At 38.3% G+C, this 21,625-nt stretch overlaps 1 protein-coding gene across 2 annotated transcripts in view; it reads right to left on the bottom strand.

Moving 5' to 3' along the window:
• Positions 1 to 20,814, bottom strand: part of nccrp1 (P1, F-box associated domain containing) — a 38,925-nt gene extending 18,111 nt beyond the window's left edge. The window contains exons 1-3 of one of the 2 annotated variants that reach the window (XM_035433125.1): positions 20,581 to 20,808; positions 19,892 to 19,972; positions 15,808 to 15,840 (exon numbers count right to left, since the gene is read on the bottom strand). In XM_035433125.1, coding sequence (XP_035289016.1) covers positions 15,808 to 15,840; positions 19,892 to 19,972; positions 20,581 to 20,725 — 259 coding nt within the window. In that variant the 5' untranslated portion in view covers positions 20,726 to 20,808. Of the gene's footprint in view, positions 1 to 15,807; positions 15,841 to 19,891; positions 19,973 to 20,580 lie in introns of both variants that reach the window. The other variant, XM_035433126.1, reaches the window with a different exon arrangement.
• Between the last annotated feature and the right edge of the window lie 811 nt (positions 20,815 to 21,625).

Below are 21,625 nucleotides of genomic sequence, written 5' to 3'. Positions count from 1 at the left end.
AAAGGGCTAGATGGGCATATCATAGATAAATTTTTCCAGGTAGGATCTTGCAGTCAGGTGATTTACTCAACACTGGAATCACTGACTGAGAATTTTTTCACCGTTTGTAAGGTCAGAATTTACTTCAGAAGGATGCCACTTTTTGCATTTGAAATTGTATTTACGTATACAGAAATGCTTGTTTTCAGGTGTTCCTGAACAGGCATTCAGCTCAAAGGAAAGTCGACTTTTCCTTGCTTATGTACAAAGAGCGGATTTATTTGTTTTGTCTCAGGGGGTAATTTGTTTGTGTAAATCTCAGTGGAGAAAGATCAGCCGCCACTTGTCTAGTTCTGGACACTTTATGAATTACATAATATGGTAATTTCAGCCTTTGGGATGGGGGACAGCCTTTTTGTTTATTTTGTTATCTCTAGTGGTTTGACTAATTGAAACAGGCTTTTTTGTATCAAATTGTAAACAATCTAAGCTTTTGTATGTGGGTTATAAGGCTGAATCTTGAATCAAAGACTGATAAAAGCAATAAATTAAGACAGTGTTATTGTTTGGTATCTAATTTTATGGCTATTGGGCTTTAGGGGTTTAATCTCAGGTTCAAATGTGTCTGGACTTCCCACCACTAATGACTGCTGCCATAAAATACACTAGTGACTGTAACTCATAGACCGTATAAAAATATGGACAAAGTGCTTCATGACGTCACCCACTGATTTGCAGGTGGTTAGTGCTCAACTGGCGCATGAAGCCCAAACTAGGGAGCAGTCACATTGCCTGTTGCTACCAATGCAAGCGCAGTGGAGCAAAAGAGTGCAGTCCCCAACTACCTTACATGGTAATTAGACGCGCCCACGTCTGGACAACAAGAGTGGCCTTGCAACCAAAGAACCGTACTGTCATAACATTTCAAAAAAGTTAATTGTGCAAAATACGTTTAGTATTAAGATATTTACATAGAAAAATAGACATAATAGATCACTAGCTTACTAGCTAGCTAGTTATATAGACAGATAGATAACAGAACTCTAGACAGCTAGACAGATATATAACGAGATAACTAGCTAGCAAGTTAGCTAGATAGACAGATAGATCGATAGCAAGAAAGTAAGCTTACTCCCCCTACCTAAGTAAATCCCCCTAGCTTGTCTTCTTAAAGAAACTTCAAAACTGCTTACAATTCTGATTTCACCAACAACATATACAAATTATAAAAGATGAGACTTTATGAGAATGAACTGAAACCCCGAAATGGTCAGAAATCGTGTTTTGACATAGAACCTTGTTTATCGGAAAATGTCTCAAACCGAAAGAACTGGAGAGAAGAATCCTTAGAACAGCGGTTAGTACAGTTGAACGCAGGCCACAGCATTTTTGGACCTTGGACTTTTAAATGGTGAGATCGTATGTAGCTAGCTAATTGGAATGAAAAGACACAGCATCACACCTGCCGCTGAAACACTCTGCTTGCTTGCGAGGATGGGGAAATCCTTATATGCTCATACGGTAATAAGACAAGCCACATTGCACACACTGAAATTAACCCAGATTTGGGAATTTTGGCGGAATTATTTTAAAACATCAGACCCAGGGGAGACATTACAAGGGATGGGATTAACTAGTTAAACCATAATTTCTTGTGTAAAAAATTTATTGACTTTATATTTATATTTTATATTTAAAATTGGCCTCTTTTCAGGCTTTCCCCATTGACTTAACATTGGGTGGGCGGAGTTTCAAGTTCTTTTTGCAACCAGGCGTTGCAGTTCACGCAGTAGCCACTGGGGTAAAAGGCTTCACTAATAGAGGCGAGTTGTTGCCCCTTGCTGTAACTCCATACAGTCATTTGAACTGTAGATACCAACTCATTTTATGTCTGCTAAGTTCAGAATTCATAGGGAATACATTAAAGGCAAATCAGTTTTTACAAGAGGAGAAACTGCATCTGGTGTAACAGGCTGAAGTATGCACAACAGTCGAACATTATAGATACAAATTTCTGGGATTGTGGGTCATTCAGAACATTGAAACATTAATAAAACTGAAAGTAAAGCCAAAATGCAGCAACTGTAATTCAAATTATTTATTGAAATGATTAATTGTATAAATCTTGCCTAGTTTTTTAGATGCCCATTTTTAATGTTAAAAGGAATAATTGGAAGTGATTAATTTTAGTTATTTGATTTCTGCATTAATCGTTATGGGTGATTTTTATTTTTATTGGCCAAGCGATGTTTCTGATAAATGTAAGGTCTGTTTTGATTTAAACTCAGATAGTCACAGAACAAAATTGTCCAAGCCTGAAACATGCAAATCTACTCTTATCAGTATTATACTTTGCAATAGACCAGACAAAATGGTGACTAATGGTGTTTTTGGTCTTGTATTACTGACCATTGCCCTATTGTCTGTGTTAGAGCATGACAGTTTAAGAAATCATATCCCCTTTACATTAACAAGAGAAATCTTAGGAATTTAAATGAAAATGAACACGATTTTTATTCATGACCTCCATAAGAGTTATATATCTCACATTTTCAAATTCTTGATGTTGAGACAGCTTTAGCATCCTTTATAAGTACCTTTAATGCTATGGTGGATAAACATGCACCTTCTAGAAAGTTATGCGGAAGTTCCTGGAAACACTTGATTGCCGCATGGAAAGAGAGAGACCACGCCCACACAAACCCAAAATCAAATAAACAAGCATCTTCACCATTCCCCCTCATGGTTTCTGGGCAAAAACAATAATCTAAAACAACAAATTAAAATAACAAACATAAAGGAAAGTAAAAGAGAGCGATAACTATTTCAGTTTGCTGCTTGTAGCAGGCCTGCTTTCCAGCGGACCCACTCCTCCTACTTTTAATTTTAAAGAAACAAAACCAAAATGAAACAAAACTCCAATAAAGAAACGCGCTCTCGGTATCGGCCCTGAAGTGTGGAGAGCAATACACCTTTAAGCACCTGGGCTGATTAGTTAATGCAACCCAGGTGTGTGTTCTCTCTACCAGCCAGCATTGCCAAGACCAATCCGCTTCACCGCCAAACCGAATGCCACATATGGGTTAAAATAAATTTAATCCTTGTTTCTCCCAAGATATTTCATGATTATTTCAGCAAAGGAGTTGAGCATTGAAAATTGCTATGAGCACTGGGTCCCCCTCTGACTGGTATACTTTTAGGTAGTTAAGAAACAATTGCATTTTACAGATGTTAAAAATGCAAAAACGAAATATTATTCACTTACCAGCTCAGACAGAAATGCATCAAAATTATTACAATAAAATCTTGTAATAATTATCACAATTCTGCCCTTCTTGTACAGATAAATCATTAAAATAGCTTAATTACCAGCATGCCAGAGATCAGCATATATATTATCTGACTATTACCACCAGTGTAATCTTCAAAATTTGATAGGCTCCTTTTACATAACCCATAATTACATGATTTACTGCCCATTTATAAGTTACCTTGCTTAGCAAAAACTTTAGAATCACTGATAAATGGGTCTTCCTGGCTAGCCATTCAATCCTATGTCACCGACAGTCTGGTTTAAGGTCTGGACACAGCACCATCACCACTACCTCCTTAGTCATAAATGATATTATATCTGTTTTGGACAATCATCAGTTCTGCGCAGCTCTTTTTGTAGATTTGTCTAAGGCTTTTGATATGGTTGCTCATCCCATTCTTTTACACAAACTCTCCTTAAATGGCCTTGATACCACAGCTTTCAAACAGTTTAAGAACTACCAATCAAATTAAAGAGTGTGGTTTTTGGTAGTATATGATCTGAAACATTAAGTGTCATAACAGGAGGTCCTCAGGATTCTATCTTAGGATCAGTCTTGTTTACACTGTATATTAATAATCTTTTACACATCTTCTATAACTTCTGCAAAGTTCCACTTATATGCTGATGACACAATAATTTACTGCTGTGGTCATTCTATGCATATAGCTGTTGAAAATCTTCAGTCTGCTTTTCATTATTTGCAGCATGCACTGCTGAATTTCAAGCTTGTGCTAAATATATCTAAAACAAAATGCATGCTATTCTCAAAGGCAAGAAATCGTCAATACGCTAATGATCAATACATTAAGTGGTGCTAATATAAAGAAAGTCTCTGCATATAAATATCTAGGCATTTGGCTTGACCAAAATTAACTTTTAAAACTCACATTGACAATCTGGTAAAATATATATACATATATATATATATATATATATATATATATATATATATAAGCTTGGTGATGGTGAAGGAACAAATCTTGTTTTCCTATGGCCTGCAGACAGAGGATTGTCAAGGAAACATTTCTCTCTGTTTTGGATGATGATGTTATATATAGGCTGTCTCACACTTGAGGTTACTGGATGTTGCTTACCATTTAGCCCTCACGGTTATAATGCTTATCGCATCCATTCCTGTACTCTTACACAGAAAGTTGGCGGGCCATTACATTATTTTAGGAGAATTTTTCATTGATATCTGTTTATTTACAAAGCACTTCTAAAAAAACCTCCATATCTTTCAGAGCTTAGAATTTTGAAAACTGGTATCCAGAAGACCCGCTCTGAGGACTGGTTGTCATTTCCGGTTCCTAGGGTTAAGTCAAATCTGGGAAAGACTGCTTTTAGATTCTGGGCTCCAGATACCCGGGACTTCTTACAGCAAACCCTGAACCAGTGTCTCTAAAGCAATTCAGAATGGTGATACATAATTTGGTTGGCCTGAACTGTGAATGTTTTAAGTGAATATTTTTTTTATGTTTTAGGATATTTAAATGTATTTATTTATTTTTTATTTATTTTATTCTGTATTTGTTTAGGGTTTTAAATAACTGTTTTGTTTTGTATATTAAATATTTATTTTGCTTTGTGATACTTATTTTACTTTCTAATTGTATTTCATGTGTATATTCTACACGCTTGTAAAAGAGGGCACCTGCTCTCAATGTGTCTCTTATAATACATAAATAATAAATTTTAAATGTGAATATCACAAGTACATCTTTTCTTCTACATATGTTTTCAAAAAATGCAGAATAATAATAACTGCTAGCAAAAAAAGCATCTGTCTTGCATTCTCTAAAACAAAAACATTGCAAATAGTAAGTTAAGGTCATCAAGAATACAGCCTACATGTACAGTACGATCACAGAGAAACTGACAGCCATTGTCCAATACAAGTTTTAGATGGATGCTCAGGGTGAGCAGAAAGTTCAACACAAAGTAGTTACAATTTGTGCTGTGCAAAAAAGACACAGCAAGGGAACATTGAAAGGGGAACAGTTGGCTGTGGGAGCGCATGCAGCTTCTGACTGCCCAATTCAACTTAAATTGCTTCTAGCACTGTTACTGAATATATGTAGGCCTACATGTCAGTCTTCAGAAACACATTAAAACCCATGTTGTATGGTCTACAAAGTATTGTTGCTTTTTGTTGATTATGTCACTCCCATGAAAACTTCTTCCAAACTTGCAGATTTTACACAGACCCAACATGCAGTTACAGAGGGAAATATGTATTTGCTGTTTTTTTAACAAAATTTTACTCAATTCCATTTAAATGCATTTTTGGAATCAGAGATAATGACAAAGAGAACTGTGTATTGCAATAACTGTGCTCCATAATGTTTTGGACAGAAATATTTTTTCTTGATTTGGCTCTATACTCTACAATTTTAGATTTTTAATCAAACTAAAGTGCATTAAAGTGCATGTTCTCATATTTTATTTAAGGGTACTTCTACACACTTTGGTTTTGCTATGTAGAAAATACAGCACCGTTTTTACATAACCCCCCCATTTCAGGGCACATTGATGTCATGCAAATGAAAGTCATGTTTAGTCATTTGTTGCATGTTATGTAAATGAAAGTAGTCGTGTAGTAAATTGTTTAATATCCTTTGCATGTAATGACTGCTTGAAGCCTGTGAGCAGTAGACATCACCAGTTGCTGAGTATCTTCTCTGGCGATAACCTGACAAGCCTGAACTGCAGCCATCTTCAGATCCTGCTTGTTTCAGGGGGTATTTCCCTTTAGTGTTCTCTTCAGCATTTGAAATGCATGTTCAGTTGGACTCAGATTAGGTGAATGGCTTAGCCAGTCAAGAATTTTCCAGCTTTTAGCTTTTTGCTTTAGCAGTATGTCTGGGACCATTGTCTTGCTGTGGGATGAAGCAACATCCAATGAGTTTGGAGACATTTTCTTGAACTTGAGCAGGTAAGATGCTTTTGGACACTTCAGAATTCATTCTGCTACAACCATCAGCAACTACATCATCAACAAAAACATGTGAGCCAGTACCATGTTTCACATATGAGAAGGGGGGGGGGGTGGTTTGGATCTTGGGCAGTTCTTTTTGGCGCTCATTTTGCTTTTGCTATCACTCTGAGATAAGAGAATCTTGGTCTCATCTGTCCACCAGACCTTTTTCCAGAACTCTGCAGGCTCTTTTAACTACTTCACAAACTGTAACCTAGTCATTATGTTTTTTGTGGCTAACTAGTGCTTTGCATTTTGCTGTGTAGCCTCTATAGTTATGTTCATGAAGTCTTCTGTGGACAGTAGTCACTGACACATCCACGTCTGCCTCTTGAATTGTGTTTCAGATCTGAAATACCCTTAAATAAAATCTAAAAATTTTAAATTTAGCCACATGTGAAATGTTTGATTAGAAATAAAAAAAATTCTAGAGTACAGTGCCAAATCAAGAAAAAAATATGTCTAGGTTATGGAGCTCACTGTAATATGGAACTGAAAAGAATATTTCCATATGCTACTTCTGGGTTCCCACCTGTTCATTTGACCAGCCAGTCTCAGGTTAATATCTCTGAGGTATACCCATACTTTTACTGAAGTACACAATAAAATTACATAAGGCTGACTGAGAGAAGTGTGGCCTTGAATGATGCCTACACACTGTCATTATCAAAAAAAAATGTATAAACACAAAAATCTTCAAACACATGTGGAGAAATACACATTTATACATCAGATGATTGCCATGTCAGTATATTCATGGAAGCATAGGACTTTTTCTATAGCCAATGTTGCAGAAACTAGTATGCCATACAGTGTACCACACCATGTCAATGGGGTCATATGTTGAACAAGTTTTTGCTAACCAATGAATAAAGCTCAACTACAACTTTTCTATTGAGTTATGTCAAGTAAAATCACGTAATGATCCTTTTTCTTATACAAAGGTATTACAGATACAGGGTTTATACTTTATATCTAAACTGAAAGATACTTTCACCTTTGAATTCGTAGATGCTGAGAAAGTAATCTGTAATTTTATTATATACAACATAGACTATATCATAATTCCTTCAGCTGATAGTTCCACACAAGTTTTGGTGATGTTTCTCTGATAATGCAAAGCATTGTAAACAGGCATATTTATACCTTGACATTTTAAAAAATAAATACTTTTTGTAAGCCTATTACAGCTTGCAATATAGAAAAAAAGTAAGTTTAAAATTCTTTGAAATAAGAAAAAAACAAGCAACATAAAAAACAACATTAATATGTTATTGCAGAGTTTTTGCATTTTTTCAGCAAAAACACTACTGAAAAGGTGGATTTTAAAATCTTTACAATGGGCTGACCAAATTCTGAGGCTGAGCATCCCATGGGAGCACAGAACAGAACATGCTAAGGGAATCCACCTGAATGTGTCCCTCTTCTTGTTCTTGACCCATTCGGGCCTATTGGAATCTTGTGTTGGAAATCTTGTGTTTGAACTAATGACCTAGAATTGTTATTAGTAGTAACATTATTTTTTTTAAAATAAAATAAAAATAACACTATAATAACACTATACCTACATATAGTAATTATTCTGGCAATATATAGGTAGTTAGCCATCATCACAATATATCTAAGAATTCACAGCCCGCTACCTAGCAATAACTTGCTTTCTATGTTGCTGTTGCAGCATGAAGTGATACTGTGCAGTGAAAAAATAATATCAAATACATGCCTATGAAGTGCCAGGCCTTTAATACCACCATTATCAGGATGATTGCAACTGACTCTGTTAGACTTGTGATTGGATACCATTCAGGTTGCCCATTTGCACAGCAATATTTTCTAACCCCTACTTACTCAAGCTTATAACATGACATAGTCTGACGCACAGGATATAGACTGTGGGTATAACGCTGCCATTGGCCGACTATTTCAGTCGGAATTCTCCTCCTCTTCCGCTATCTGCGTGCTACCGTTTTTGCAAGGGCACTGTCACTGCATCCTGGGCTTAGCGCCGCCTAAGACGATTGTGATTGGTTTAAAGAAATACAAACAAGCCAGAGCGTTTCTTCCCCCTATACCGGAATGATAATGGGTTGAGCCAGACCTTTCTCCAGCGCTGGCACAGTGCTGAAACTAAGTGAGGAGATAGGTCTGGCTATGCGAGACTAAACATGACATAACATGACATAACATAACGACAAGAACAGCCCAACAATGCTCTGCATTTTTCTGACCAAACTGTACCTAGTGCTCTGATTACCTACAGAGTAGATAGTATCCAACACTGTATCAAGCCTGGTCTTAAAAATCCCCAGTTTCTGCCTCTACTGCGTGACCTGTCAGGCTATTCCACACATTGACTACTCTCTGCGTTAAAAAAATTCTAATGTCTGTATGGGATTTACCTTCTCCTAATTTCCAGTTATGTCCACTCATTCTACTAACAGATCTCAACCTTAAGAATCTCTTATGGTTCACTTTGTTAATCCCATATATGAACGTATAAGCCTCAATAAAATCGCCACAAAGACTCCTTTTTACTAAACTTGAAGAGATTAAGCATCTTAACGCTTTCCTCATAGCTTTAATCTTTAATACCAGGAATCAATTTGGTTGCCTTTCATAGGGCCTTTTCCACAGCTTCTATATCCTTCTTGTAGTACGGTACACAGAATTGCACACAGTGCAAGCATGGTCCAACAAATGTATTGTATGAGGTAAGTATAACTTCCTTGGATTTATACTCAGTACTTTTAGCTATATATCCCAGCATCCTGTTGGCCTTTTTACTGCTACAACACAGTGCCTAGAACCTAAAAGGCTTTGATCAAGTCTTTTTCAAATCTCCCAATCCTGCCTTATATTTTTTATCTCCCATATGCAGAACTTTACATTTGGCTATACTGAATTTCATTTGCCAGGTTTCCATCCACTTCTGGATTTTGTTTAAATCTTCTTGGATTACTTTAGTAGATTTCAAACTATTAGCTGGGCCTCCCAGTTTTGCATCATCTGCAAATTTTACTAATACACTTTCTATGTCCCTGTCAAGATCAGTGGTCCCAGCACCGATCCTTGAGGGACTCACAAGGGATCTTCCCTCGTGAAAAACCATGCCAGCTATCCCATAGGATGTTGTTATTTTCAATAAACACTTCTAACCTCTCTCTAATGATAGATTCCAGTATTTAACATGTGAAGCAAGTTAAACTGACAGGTCTGTAGTTTCCTAGATCCATATGGTCAATTTTCTATATATTGGTATTATATTACCATGCTTCCAGTCCTCAGTATTTCTTCAGTTTCTAAAGACTGTTCAGCCTTATTTTTCTCAGTGCTGTCGTTTTTATATATCTTACACAGTTCATTTTTTTTCTCAAACTCTCCTGTACAGCCTTGTTCATCCATTGGGGATACTGCTTCATCAACTGACTGTTCCTTAACTTTTAAATAAATTTACATTGTGCCTCAAATAACCCTTTTGAACCTGCCCCACTTTTCATTCACAGTCTTGCAATAAAGAAGTTGCACCCAAGTCAATATTACTTCAATTTGCTCGCATCTTGTTAAAATTTCATCTACATGTAAAAATTTGGGCTGTAGAAGAGGCTTTGTTCATTCGAATTTTTAAAACTAACTGCAGAATGATCGCTAAACCCAAGTGGCTCAGTTACATCTATGTTACAAATTCTGTCAAGATCATTAGGCTACATAGCATCAGATCCAGAATTGATTTCCCTCTTGTAGGCTGACTGACATACGATGCCAAAAACATAATTTATAACAACATCTAAAAATTCTTCCTCACTTTTCTCTTGTTTGTTTTGTTTCCAAAGTGCATTGAATTCACACTACTGGCCCATGTCACATTCTCCTATGTGCTTAATTCAAATATCCTCACTAAGCATGAACTGGAATTTAAAGAAGAAGAAAAATCTTTTACAAAGAGCTACACCTCCACCTCTTTTACTGGATCTATTCTTCCTAATGAGTTTGTACCCCTCAATATCATATTCATCCCCATCCCCATCCTCCTCCCCAAGCCATGTCTCTCTAATCCCAACTATGTCACAGCCCCCACTATTAATAGCAGCCTCAAGTTCCAAAAATATATATTTTTAATACTTCTAGCATTCAAGCAAAAACGTTCCAAATTATGACTTCTACACATCCTCTCCCATTCCCTCAACCCCAGCTTTCCTCTGCTTGTATGTGGTAGTATTCCATAAAAACTACAGTGGAGGTTCAGCTCCTAATCTTTTCTGCTAGCTCAACAAATGTTTCCTGCAAAACCTCAAACCTACCCTTACTTATGCCATTGGTTCCTACTGTACATGAACCATGACCACGGGATCCCGCACCGCCCCGGCCTGGAGCTTTTCCTCACGCTCCAGGAGATCTCTCACCAGTGCACCAGGCAGGCAACACACAGACTATGCTGTATACCCCACAAATAACTGAGTCCCCCACTATCACCAATGCCCAGTGGCTCATCAATCCTCCCACTCACAGGGTCAAGGGCCAGGTCCAATTCCTGCCCTTCCAGGACCAGACAGCAACGATGGCAGAATAGCTCCCCCTGAAAATCGCTTTCCAGAAGCATGATCATTCTGTAAACTCTTACACACAGCTTTGGCCAGACTACCCCCTAACTATCACTCTATCTCTCTTGAAGTCTAGAGTAAGTTACTGGCGAGGTGGAAACACTAAGACCACAACTTCAAAACATCCGAGTGGCTCCGAACAACTAGCAGCAGAAACCATAGAGGAAAAAATAAGGCACTTTTAACGATCTAACATTAAGCATTGAATTAATAACATGATAAAGAACTACCACATGCAGAATCAATCAGGTTATAATCAACTAACTTAGCTAGCTTTTGCTAAGTAGCAATAACTGAGAGAACCCTTGTACTAGGTTATATTTCATCTATACAGTATCTCAAAATACAACCATAATTTATCCAGAATCAGGTCATAATAAACTACAGCTAAAGTTTACACGTAACAATAAAGGCAAACTATCTAACTACAAATATATTTTGCTCCTGGGGAGGTGAAATACCACACTAAAAAAACCTCCGGTCTGCAAGAAGGTGGCCGAAGTAGCTAACCAGCTAGTTTGCTTGCCGAGTGCTTAACAGTGGAAAAAAAGTAGGTTATAAAATATGGGTTTTAAAAACTCGAAATAATATAAAATACACACTTGAAAGAACAATGCAATCCTGTAACAAACTTTTCCAAACCACGTCTTCCCCTCACGCTCCACCACAAACAGGAAGTGCATGTCACATACAAGCAATTGAGTAAGAGCAGCAATCAAGCAAAAAGATAATCGGCTGTTCTCAAACCAAAATGCTTCAAGACATGGAGAGTGGGATGTCACTGTTTCACCATTTAAAAAATGGTGCAAGTGATCAAATCCATCAGCAAGCAGGATGAAAACTGGCATTAACCATAGTTCCAGAGGTAATCACAGATAAGAAAAATAACATAAACATGTAATGTAACCTTGCTACATCCAAATGTCCTGTTGAACAATACATTTTTTTAAAAACCTAATTTGTTTTAAAATACAGGTTTCCATAAGCCCTTCCACTTTTGAATAGTTTCCAATGGGAAGTTGCCCTCAGAGGAGAAAATAACATACCAAAAATAAAATGGTTACTGTTCTTGGACGCTTTTGACTACAGGGATAATCCTGGTCTCTTCCGAAAGGTATCCCTTGGGAGTTTGTTTTCAAAGAGTCAGAATTATTCTAATTACTGAAACTATATAACAGAAGCTCAAACACAGTGGAAGTTCTTTCTCAACTAAAATATTTTTTTCAGTGGATACAGATGCTTGAGGCTGCGGTTGGTGGGCTTAGAAACACAATACAGATACCTCACTATACTGGACAAATCCTGGTTCAAATTTGATAACGATACCACAAAAATGAGCCTTCTGCATTGTTTTTCCTGAGCTGTGTCTAGGCAGGTTTCCAAAAAAAGCCATTTAGAGACTCAAAAAGGACACTTGATAATCAAATGATATTATGGTTATTAGATGTGTAAAATTCCATATAATTAGGGGTCCAAGCAGCGAAGCTGGTGGAACCCTATTGTATCTGTTAGGATTATTATTATTATTATTAGGGGTCCAAGCAGCGAAGCTGGTGGAACCCTATTCTACTTGTTAGGATTATTAGGGGTCCAAGCAGCGAAGCTGGTGGAACCCTATTGTATCTGTTAGGATTATTATTCTTATTTTTTTCCGCTAAAAGTGTCTGAGGCTCAGCAACCATAAGTCCTGGAGCAACCAAATTTTGCAGGTGGGTTCCTATGGCCCCCCACTACTCAGGCACTAAAAATCACGTACGTCAGCCAGATGGTGGCGCTATAACAAAGGGTAACGCGTAACGCGTATAACTCCCACACCATGAGTTAGATCAACACAAAACTTCATCGACCTATGCATCTGAACGTGCTCTACAACTTTGCTATTGGCCCCACCTATGTCCGCCATATTGTTTGCCCGCCGTTTAGACTTTTTAGTTGGGGCGTGGCACTTTTCTCCGCTAAAATGTCTGAGGCTCAGCAACCATAAGTTGTAGACCAACCAAATTTGGTAGGTGGGTTCCTACGGCCCCCCACTACTCAGGCACTACAAATCACCTATGTCGGCCAGATGGTGGCGCTATAACAAAGGGCCATGTTTAAAAGGTCATAACTCCCACACCGTAAGTCAGATCAACACACTTCATCGACCGATGCATCTGAATGTGCTCTACAACTTTGCTATTGGGACCACCTATGTCCACCATATTGTTTGCCCGCCATTTGGACTTTTTTATTAGTTGGGGTGCGGAAGAGCTGGAGCTCCAAATCTAAGTGTTACGACATCTAGTAAACTTCTTTACGGCAAGCGACATCCATGGCGACGCAAGTAATCCGACACCGTAGGGTCTAGTTTTTATCAGTGAGGGGAGGGTCTGAACGTCGAGGAAGCAATGGAAGACAGTGCCAGCCAGAGTGCATGCTAGGCTACCAAAAGTTTGTTAGTACAAGCTTTTTGAGAGGATGAATAATTACTTTTCTTGACCATGGATCCATTTGAAGACAGTATCGGGTGAGTTCGTTTAGTCTTTGACTCTGTCATAATGCTGAGAAATAGCTAAACCATTTCATTTATAGTATTTGAGTTTCTGTGCAAACGCGCGAAAACACGCTGGTATAATAAAACAATGACGGTAATACATATATAGTCCGCTTTGTTCCGTTGCAACCATAACATAACACACTATCTTGTGTCTACAGCTGCAGTTTCTCACTGCAATTACTAATGTTGAATATAAACAAAAGATGCAATTAATGCTGTACTCTGCCAATGTCTAAATAAATAATATGATACTCTGAGCGTAGGAAGCAGTTAGCATGGATGGCGAGTTGATATTTCGTTTTTTGCTACTAAAAGTTTGTTAGTAAAAGCTTTTTGAGAGGATGAATAATTACTTTTCTTTGGCATGGATCCATTTGATGACAATATCAGGTGAGTTCATTTGGTCTTTGAATCCGTCATTATGCTGAGAGAAATCGTATTCTCAATTTAATCTCTAGATTGACTGTAAGCTTAGGGTTGTAACTAGGTAGCTGTTTCGTAGGTGACTTAATGCACTCATCTTAACTATTGGTTGAATTTTTGCATAGACTGCGTTGTTGCTGTTCTTGTTTGTGTTAGTGTTAATCAGTTTAACCTACAGGGTCCAAGTTGAACTAGCAGTTGTTCCCTGCACTTGGAACGGTATTTCTCTCTAGGGTTTTCAACACACTTGTTCCTGCTTATGGTTAAACACTTTGTTGTACGTCGCTCTGGATAAGAGCATCTGCCAAATGCCTGTAATGTAATGTAATATTCCGTAGCAACATGATAAACCCGACATTAGCCCTAAAATATGCCAATACAGCAGTGAAAACGCTGCTCACTGAATAACGAAATAAACGAGACAAAGTTTTACAAAATTATACCATGTCATTCTACAGTCAATATCTGGGACTAAATATTGAATAAAAATACAATCTTACCACTGGTTTTACGTGTAGAGATGTCCCCTTTGAGCCTGAGTGGTCATATATTGTCTTGGACAATCCGTTTGTGAAATATACGCGCATTTGTGATATCTGGGTAGGCTACTTTCAAAAATAGCTGTAATACCACACCTGTTGCTTACGGCGTTGTCGCCCTTTTTAGTACAATTTAGCTTGATTGACAATTCATGTATTCAGTAGGTGAGAGTAAAAACTTTCTAACGATGTAGCTATAACATGTCTGATTTTGCTTTTGGAATAGCGTTTTATAGGTCAGCGTAACTGAAAATTTTCTTATTTGCCAATGTCTAAATAAATAATACGGTAAGCTACTGCGCGCAGCACGCAGGTCAAGCGTTGATAATTCGTCTTTTGTTTTTCTTTTTCTCAATGTCGTATTTATTATTTGAAATGTGTATTTATGTGTTATTATTCTATCTGTCTCTGGGGCACTCTGAAATGTGCATTATCTGCTAAGCTGAGCAATGGACTGGAATATGTGTCTGACGTAGTGTTGCACGGTATTCCGAAACTTCAGCACTTTTTCGGTACTTAAATAAAGAGAAACGGTTCAGTATTCAAATTTTCCGACGTTCGGTAGTTTTGTGTCCAATGTAAAAGCCAGGGAAATGTGTCTCCCGCATTACTGATTTAGAGGATGAAAAGTGTAATTTGTCAGAATCTTCGCTAGATGGCAGTAGCAACTAAGGCTGCCAAGTGAGGTGACTTGCGCTTGTGCACACAGCTCCTTGATACAGCGCAAGCTTCGACTCAGTTCACTTCAGTAGCAACAGGTGTTCCTTTTTGGAAATATTTTATTATAGATAGATGCTGTATTGTTATTAAAATATACTGTTTTTAAATCTATTTAAAGGTGAAAGACCTGTTTTGTAGATTATTTAGTTTACAACTGTTTAATTTTTGAAATATATTTAATATATTTTTCTATCGTTTAGTGTTGTAACACTATAGGCCTATGCTTATTAATATGTTGAAGAGGCTTCAACTTAAAGGTATCGTGACAACACTAGTGTGACGCCTTTTTTTAGTTGTGGCGCAGAAACACTGCAGCTGTACATACACGCCGGGCCATCTAAGTGTTACGACATGCCATCTAAGTGTTACTACATAGTAAAGGCCTTTACGGGAAGCGGCCAGGACACATCCATGGTGACGCAACTAAGTCATCAGACAGCATGTCTTAGCACAAATTTGGCCATAAGTCATCAATATTTTACGACGTAAGACACACATTCCAATCCATTGCTCATCATGATATTCAGTAGATATGTTGGGTGAAAGTATATGATCATGAGGACAAAGCCATTTTAAAAGCGCTCCATAGGGGGTGCAATTGTGCCAATGCTTGGACCCCTCCCAACGCCGCTTGCGGCTTTAATTTATAATATATTCTCCTGGATGAAGTTCCCCTTGCTTGTCACACTCACCCTCCTCTTCTCACTCCTAGCTCTCACCTTGCAACCACTGGCAGCAGCAGGTCTGGAAGACTGTAGAAAATAAACATATTAGCTATTGGGATGGCAGGTATGCCATCCAGCCAAGTTACCCCTTGGCGGAGCATTCCCCATACCTATACAGCAGCGAGAGTTTGGCACTAAAGGGACTTTGCTTATTTTTTTTTATTTTTTTTTTGGTATTTAGAGCCATGTCGGCATCTAAGGCCATTTCATGGCAAGAACATGGTAATGATAACATTTCAATATATAGAAAGTAGAAATCGATCAATAGAAAACCAGAAAATTTAATAAAACCTATATAAGATGTTTCAAATGTACTTGTGATAACAGGTCTAAAATTATTTCAGGGGACACATTGTTAAAAACATCTTTCATGGAACTTTCTGAATAAAACTGTTGTCTTGTGGCATTAAAGGCAGGGCAGTTCAGTAAAATGTGCTTGACAGTCAAGGGAATGCTGCAGGAGTCGCATGATGGTGGTTCTTCACCCTTTAATAAAAAGGCATGGGTGAGTCTTGAGTGACCTATCCGACACCTTGTAAAAAACGATTTGGTCCCATCGTCTTTTAAAAGAAAACACAAGTCTCTTTCCAATTTCTGGGTTAATTTCATGCAGTTCGTTACCTTCGCACTGGTCCCATTCCGCCTGCCACTTGTTTATGACGTAAGCATGTAAGCAAGGTCTGAGGTCTGATGGTGGTAGTAAACATTCCCTGACTCTTGTAGTTTGGGCCTCCTTTGCAGCAATGTCAGCCTGTTCATTTCCATAGATACCACAATGGCCTGGTACCCAACAAAACATGATGCTGTAGTTCTGTTTATGTAAAAAACAGATTTTAGCCAAAATCTGAACTACTATGGGGTGGTCTGTTTTCAAAGATTCCAGTGCTTGGAGGCATGATTTAGAGTCTGTAAAAATTAAAAAGTCCCGTTGTTGTGCATGTTCAATGTGTTCCAGAGCCAAAGCGTGGGCTTCTGCTGTAAAAATTGAACTTTGTTCTGGAATGCGGATGCCATAACGTTGGTGTCCAATCACAGCTGTAGCAGAAACGGAATTGTCCAATTTGGATCCACCTGTGTATACAGGTGTGTGAAGAGGGAAATGACTTCTTATATCAAGAACTTGTTGCTGGTAGGATTTTGCATTTTCTCCTTCTTCTTCTCCTGCCAGAAATGCTCCTAGCCCACAAAGAATGTCTCCCCATTGGTGATTTTACGCACACCAGCCAATCCTTCCCCAACACCAGCCAATCAAAATGTCACATACACACACAAAATGGACTTATATCTTTTTCCCCACGAAAATTGCCACTCTCTACAAGTAGACAGTTTGTGGCTCGGTGGTAATGTTGAGGACTATGAATCGTTGAGTCACAGGGTCAAATCCCACTTGAAGCAAATGTCTTATACATGCTTATTTGCTCACTAATAATTGTCTATTACTTCTCAACTATTTATTTTGCACCACATCTACCCACCGTTCACCAAACGTATACACAGCATTATGGCATACCATCTACATGTTTAGTTAACCGCCTACAATATTGCCAGGCCATATGGATACAACCAGAGCTTAGCTGTGTTTACTTTATGTCTTCTTCTTTAAAACCACAGACACATTTTACCAAGAAAATTCACACCTTTGGACAGCTACTTGATGGTGGCGCACTGCCAATGTCATTGACTGGAAAGCACAAGGTTGGACGATCAAATCCTGACTCACCCTTGAGCAAATCTTAAATTACATTTTCTTATACTTATATTTGCTAACTAATAATTGTCTATTGCTTTTGTACTTATCAAAATGTCACAATCTTCAACGCATGTTTACCAAAAGTTACTCACGGCCAGCCATATGCATTTCATGACGGTAAATTTATTGATTTTCTGAAAGTTACACCAGCTGACTTGTCGTTTCTACAAACTATATTTCTTCACTTGGCTACTGTAGAAAACATTCTTATCAGCAAATGCCACGTTTCTACATTCATGTTACCTCGTCCTCTTCTCTATCTACCCACATACAAACAATTACTACGTATGAACTGTCTGCAACACCCCATTAAAACATTACATTTAAAAACATGACTCATTCATAATTAACTACTAGTACTGAATGTCAGAAAAGTATATTTATACAAACGTTTCCCTGCGCAATTTCACGCATTACTTCAACAACTATTTAAACAAGCAATTAGTAATACCGTCTGTTTTATATACCGTTCAACAAGAAAACTCATCTCGCTTATGGTCACTATTTTCTTTGCACTGTAATTATGTCAGAGTTCGCCTACATGCCCATTCTGCTAAAAACATATTGTTTCAACTACTCAATTTCATCATTTGTCCTCACTTCTCTCATACTACTGTTATTTTCTTATATGCAAAGATTGCTGGGACATCTGTGTATGCTGCTATTCTCCACTGTCAAGTGTTCCTTCCTGTTCTACTACTTCCAATTATCACGTAAGGTCAGTGATCTAGCTAAGCAAAACAGCAAAGAGGAATCCTACCTACAGCTAAGCATATCAAAATAAACCTTAGAAAAAAAAGTGCATCTCGACGAAATAACAGAAAATGGAGCGAGACAGAAGGGTACACAACTTGTAACCTAGGGAGCTGAAATTCTACGAACTTGCTGATAATTTTGTCTATGAAGGGTGGTTGAATGGCCGTCAAATCAGTGAGTACATACACTGGGGACATCTCTGTTGCTTTTCTCACGGTGCAAACCTCTTCTATACTTCGGCCACTTTGTCACAGCCATTGTTTTACATATACAACAAAGCAAAAGTGCTAAACGGTACACGTTCATCAGACTGTACAAATTCACACAAGGATAGCCATAATCCACATCCGTTTCGCATTTTCACACCCAGGTGCACTCTGCTGTTCATCACAAATCATGTCCTCAACTTGGCCCCCCCAAAATCTCACTCTGCCTCCCAATCAAACCAGTCTACATCTGGCACTGCCTAACGCTGTATGCGTGTTGCATGTATGTAGATGTATGCATACTTCTCATAGTCTAAATTTATATGCATTACTGTTCTCACATTCTCATAACAAAAGAAATGATATGTCATAAAAAACACGTTTTCAAACTGTCCATGTTGAGTTGTTGCGGGTCCCACTATCAAGGTTTATCCAAGTTAGCACAGTTCTGGGACTAAAAATGACAGCTGATTTTGTTCACTGGATTCTTGCCAAGACAAGCATACTGACTTTATTGTGATGTGTGTCGTCTGTGGATTTCCAAAGCGAAAAGAAGGTGAGGACCCCTAAGCTTGTTTTGTCACCCCAAATTACAAAATAAGGAACTGTTGTCACTAAAACATTGGCACAGGAAAATAGTTTATAGATACAGAACCGTATGTTTTAACACTTGGAAACGGTGTATTGTGTGACCAGTATGATTGAAAATATGGGCCAATGTGACTTAAGGGGTCCTAACCTGTATCTGAACTGTGGGAGGAAACCAGAGTACCTGGAGGAATCCCAGGCGGGCATAGGGAGAACGAGCAAACCTCACATAGAAACGGCCGGGCTGGGATTCGAACCAAGGACCGCCTTTAACAGTTTATCATAAAAATGTTTGCATATCCAAATTGATATTTAACAATTTCAGCAGCCTTACACATGAACTACTAACTTCTATAAATACAACTTCTATATCAGATTGGTAGGCACTATCTAGTATAATCAATGCTCTAACTTTATGGCATGAAAGTTTATTTAATTCAACCTTTTCAAGGTCTTTGTATGCTATTCATCAGCTTGTCCTGCAAATCAAGATCAACCGAAGTCCAGGGCTGCTTCAACAAATAATTAAAATCTCTATTATCTGTTATCAAGCTGTGTCAGGAAAAGCACACAGTAATCCCATTATATATATTTTATGGTTAGCCTGCACGCAAAATAAAATTGTGAACTTGTCAGCTTGGCAGAAAAAAGGCAAGTGTTTCTCCATTATAGCCATTGCGAAATTGACAATGTTGAGGTGCACTGAACGCTATTTGTTTCTGCAACATAATGACTCCTCCTGCCTTTCCAGCTCCTACTTTATGGTAGGCGCACTAACCCTCTGGTTCGAAGCGAGGCGGCTCCGCTCCAGGCATTCCGGCCAGCTCATGCTCAGGAGGCGGGGCACAGTGAGTCAGACCTGAGGAGAAACGGAGACGTTATAGTAGAGCACTGCCGTAGACTCCGTATTTACCTAGTTTTACAAATAACACATTCAGAAAACATTCTCGTGTTTTATTAACGTTTATGTTCCTGCACTTTTTTCGTGCCTATATAGCCTACTCAATATTATTCCTGAAAACAAAGATTTAAAAAAAAACATTTAAAACTGGCATGACAAATGTGGCTGTAGACTAGCTAGTAGGTATACCTAATCACAAATTAAACTGCCTTAATTGCCAGACGGTCAAATCTCCCAAGTGAGCCAAAGCCGGAATCTAGATGTCTAGAGAGGTGGAAATCTACTCAGAGAAGCACTGACAAACGGACTAGATTAATGTAGGCCTACGTTAAAACTCAGGTTTTTACCTATATAGCCTGACGACGTATTTTCAACCAAACTAGCCGATTTTTCAACCTGAACGCTTAGATGAGCGAATTTTCACCATAAAATATTCGCTCGATTATTAACGTGTTTGGAAGGCTATAAACCATTATTTGCCAACAAAATAGCCTATACCACCAAAATCCTTCCTACTTTATCCGAAATAGTTTATAGAGAGATGGTTTCCAGACACGAAACTGTACCGAACGGAGCAGGATTCTTCAGCAAGTTCCGACCAAACGGTTTCTTCTCGTAGATCGTTTTCCAGTCGACGGTGTCAGGCATCGGAATATCATCTCCCAGGCTCCATTCCACTTTGCATTTCTTTTTCCAATCTGATGCAGCCATTGCGACACGTAAACTATACAACAGAATACAATTAGGCTACAGTCCTGACAGACAGTGGTAGTTGCTCACGTCTGCCCCACCCATTCCAGGAAATTGTCACGATTGCAACATTAACTACCCATTCCCGCTCGTTAAAGCTGCAATATCTTCTTACTTTAAATACTGTACATAATTTCATACCGATCTGCTACCTCTTATATTCAGACAATTATTCGGATGGCAGGTACGCCATCCAGCCAAGTTAGGCAAGATAGCCCTACAACTTGGCGTCATTTTGATATCAGAACTTTAATGGCAGACCTAGATTTTGCCAGTTTGAATGAATGAGTTATAGACACAGCTTGGTAGGCTATGCGTGAATAACTTGGCATTTATACGTTGAAAACGTGTTTTTTATGAGATGTCTTATACTGGGGTGAAGTTGGTTTTATATTGGGATATTCGGACTTCCTGCTTCAATAGCTCACGAACGAAACGTTCAAATACGATACCATAACTAAATTATTAACCCTGGCAACGTAGGCAGTCGATTACAACCACATTTTCGACAGAATTAGCCTACTTACGTTTAAAATTTATCTTTAAAGCCGCCGGTGCGCCGAGTGTTTAGGGATCGTCTACAAAGTACAGACCAAGAAACTGAGGAGTTGCAAGATGTCAAAGCCGTCGTGTATAATACCTACCTTGGACTGTGGAGTAAACTTATGATGACCATACTGCAGCTTTTAAGTTTGGACGTTTTGCATCTGTTGATTACTTTTTTAATAAGCTGGTTTTAATTTTGTATATTTTTTTTCATTTCTAAAATTCAATAAACTCTCAATTGTACGATGGGATGCACTAAAATCAGCACCCCCTTGCATTGCATCCCATTGACGACATTACAGCTTTTCGGTTTGG

The sequence above is a fragment of the Anguilla anguilla genome, chromosome 9 (genome assembly GCF_013347855.1).
Source record: "Anguilla anguilla isolate fAngAng1 chromosome 9, fAngAng1.pri, whole genome shotgun sequence".
Taxonomy (NCBI): domain Eukaryota; kingdom Metazoa; phylum Chordata; class Actinopteri; order Anguilliformes; family Anguillidae; genus Anguilla; species Anguilla anguilla.
Note: the sequence above shows the minus strand (reverse complement) of the source record. Positions and strands in the feature narration are given on the sequence as shown.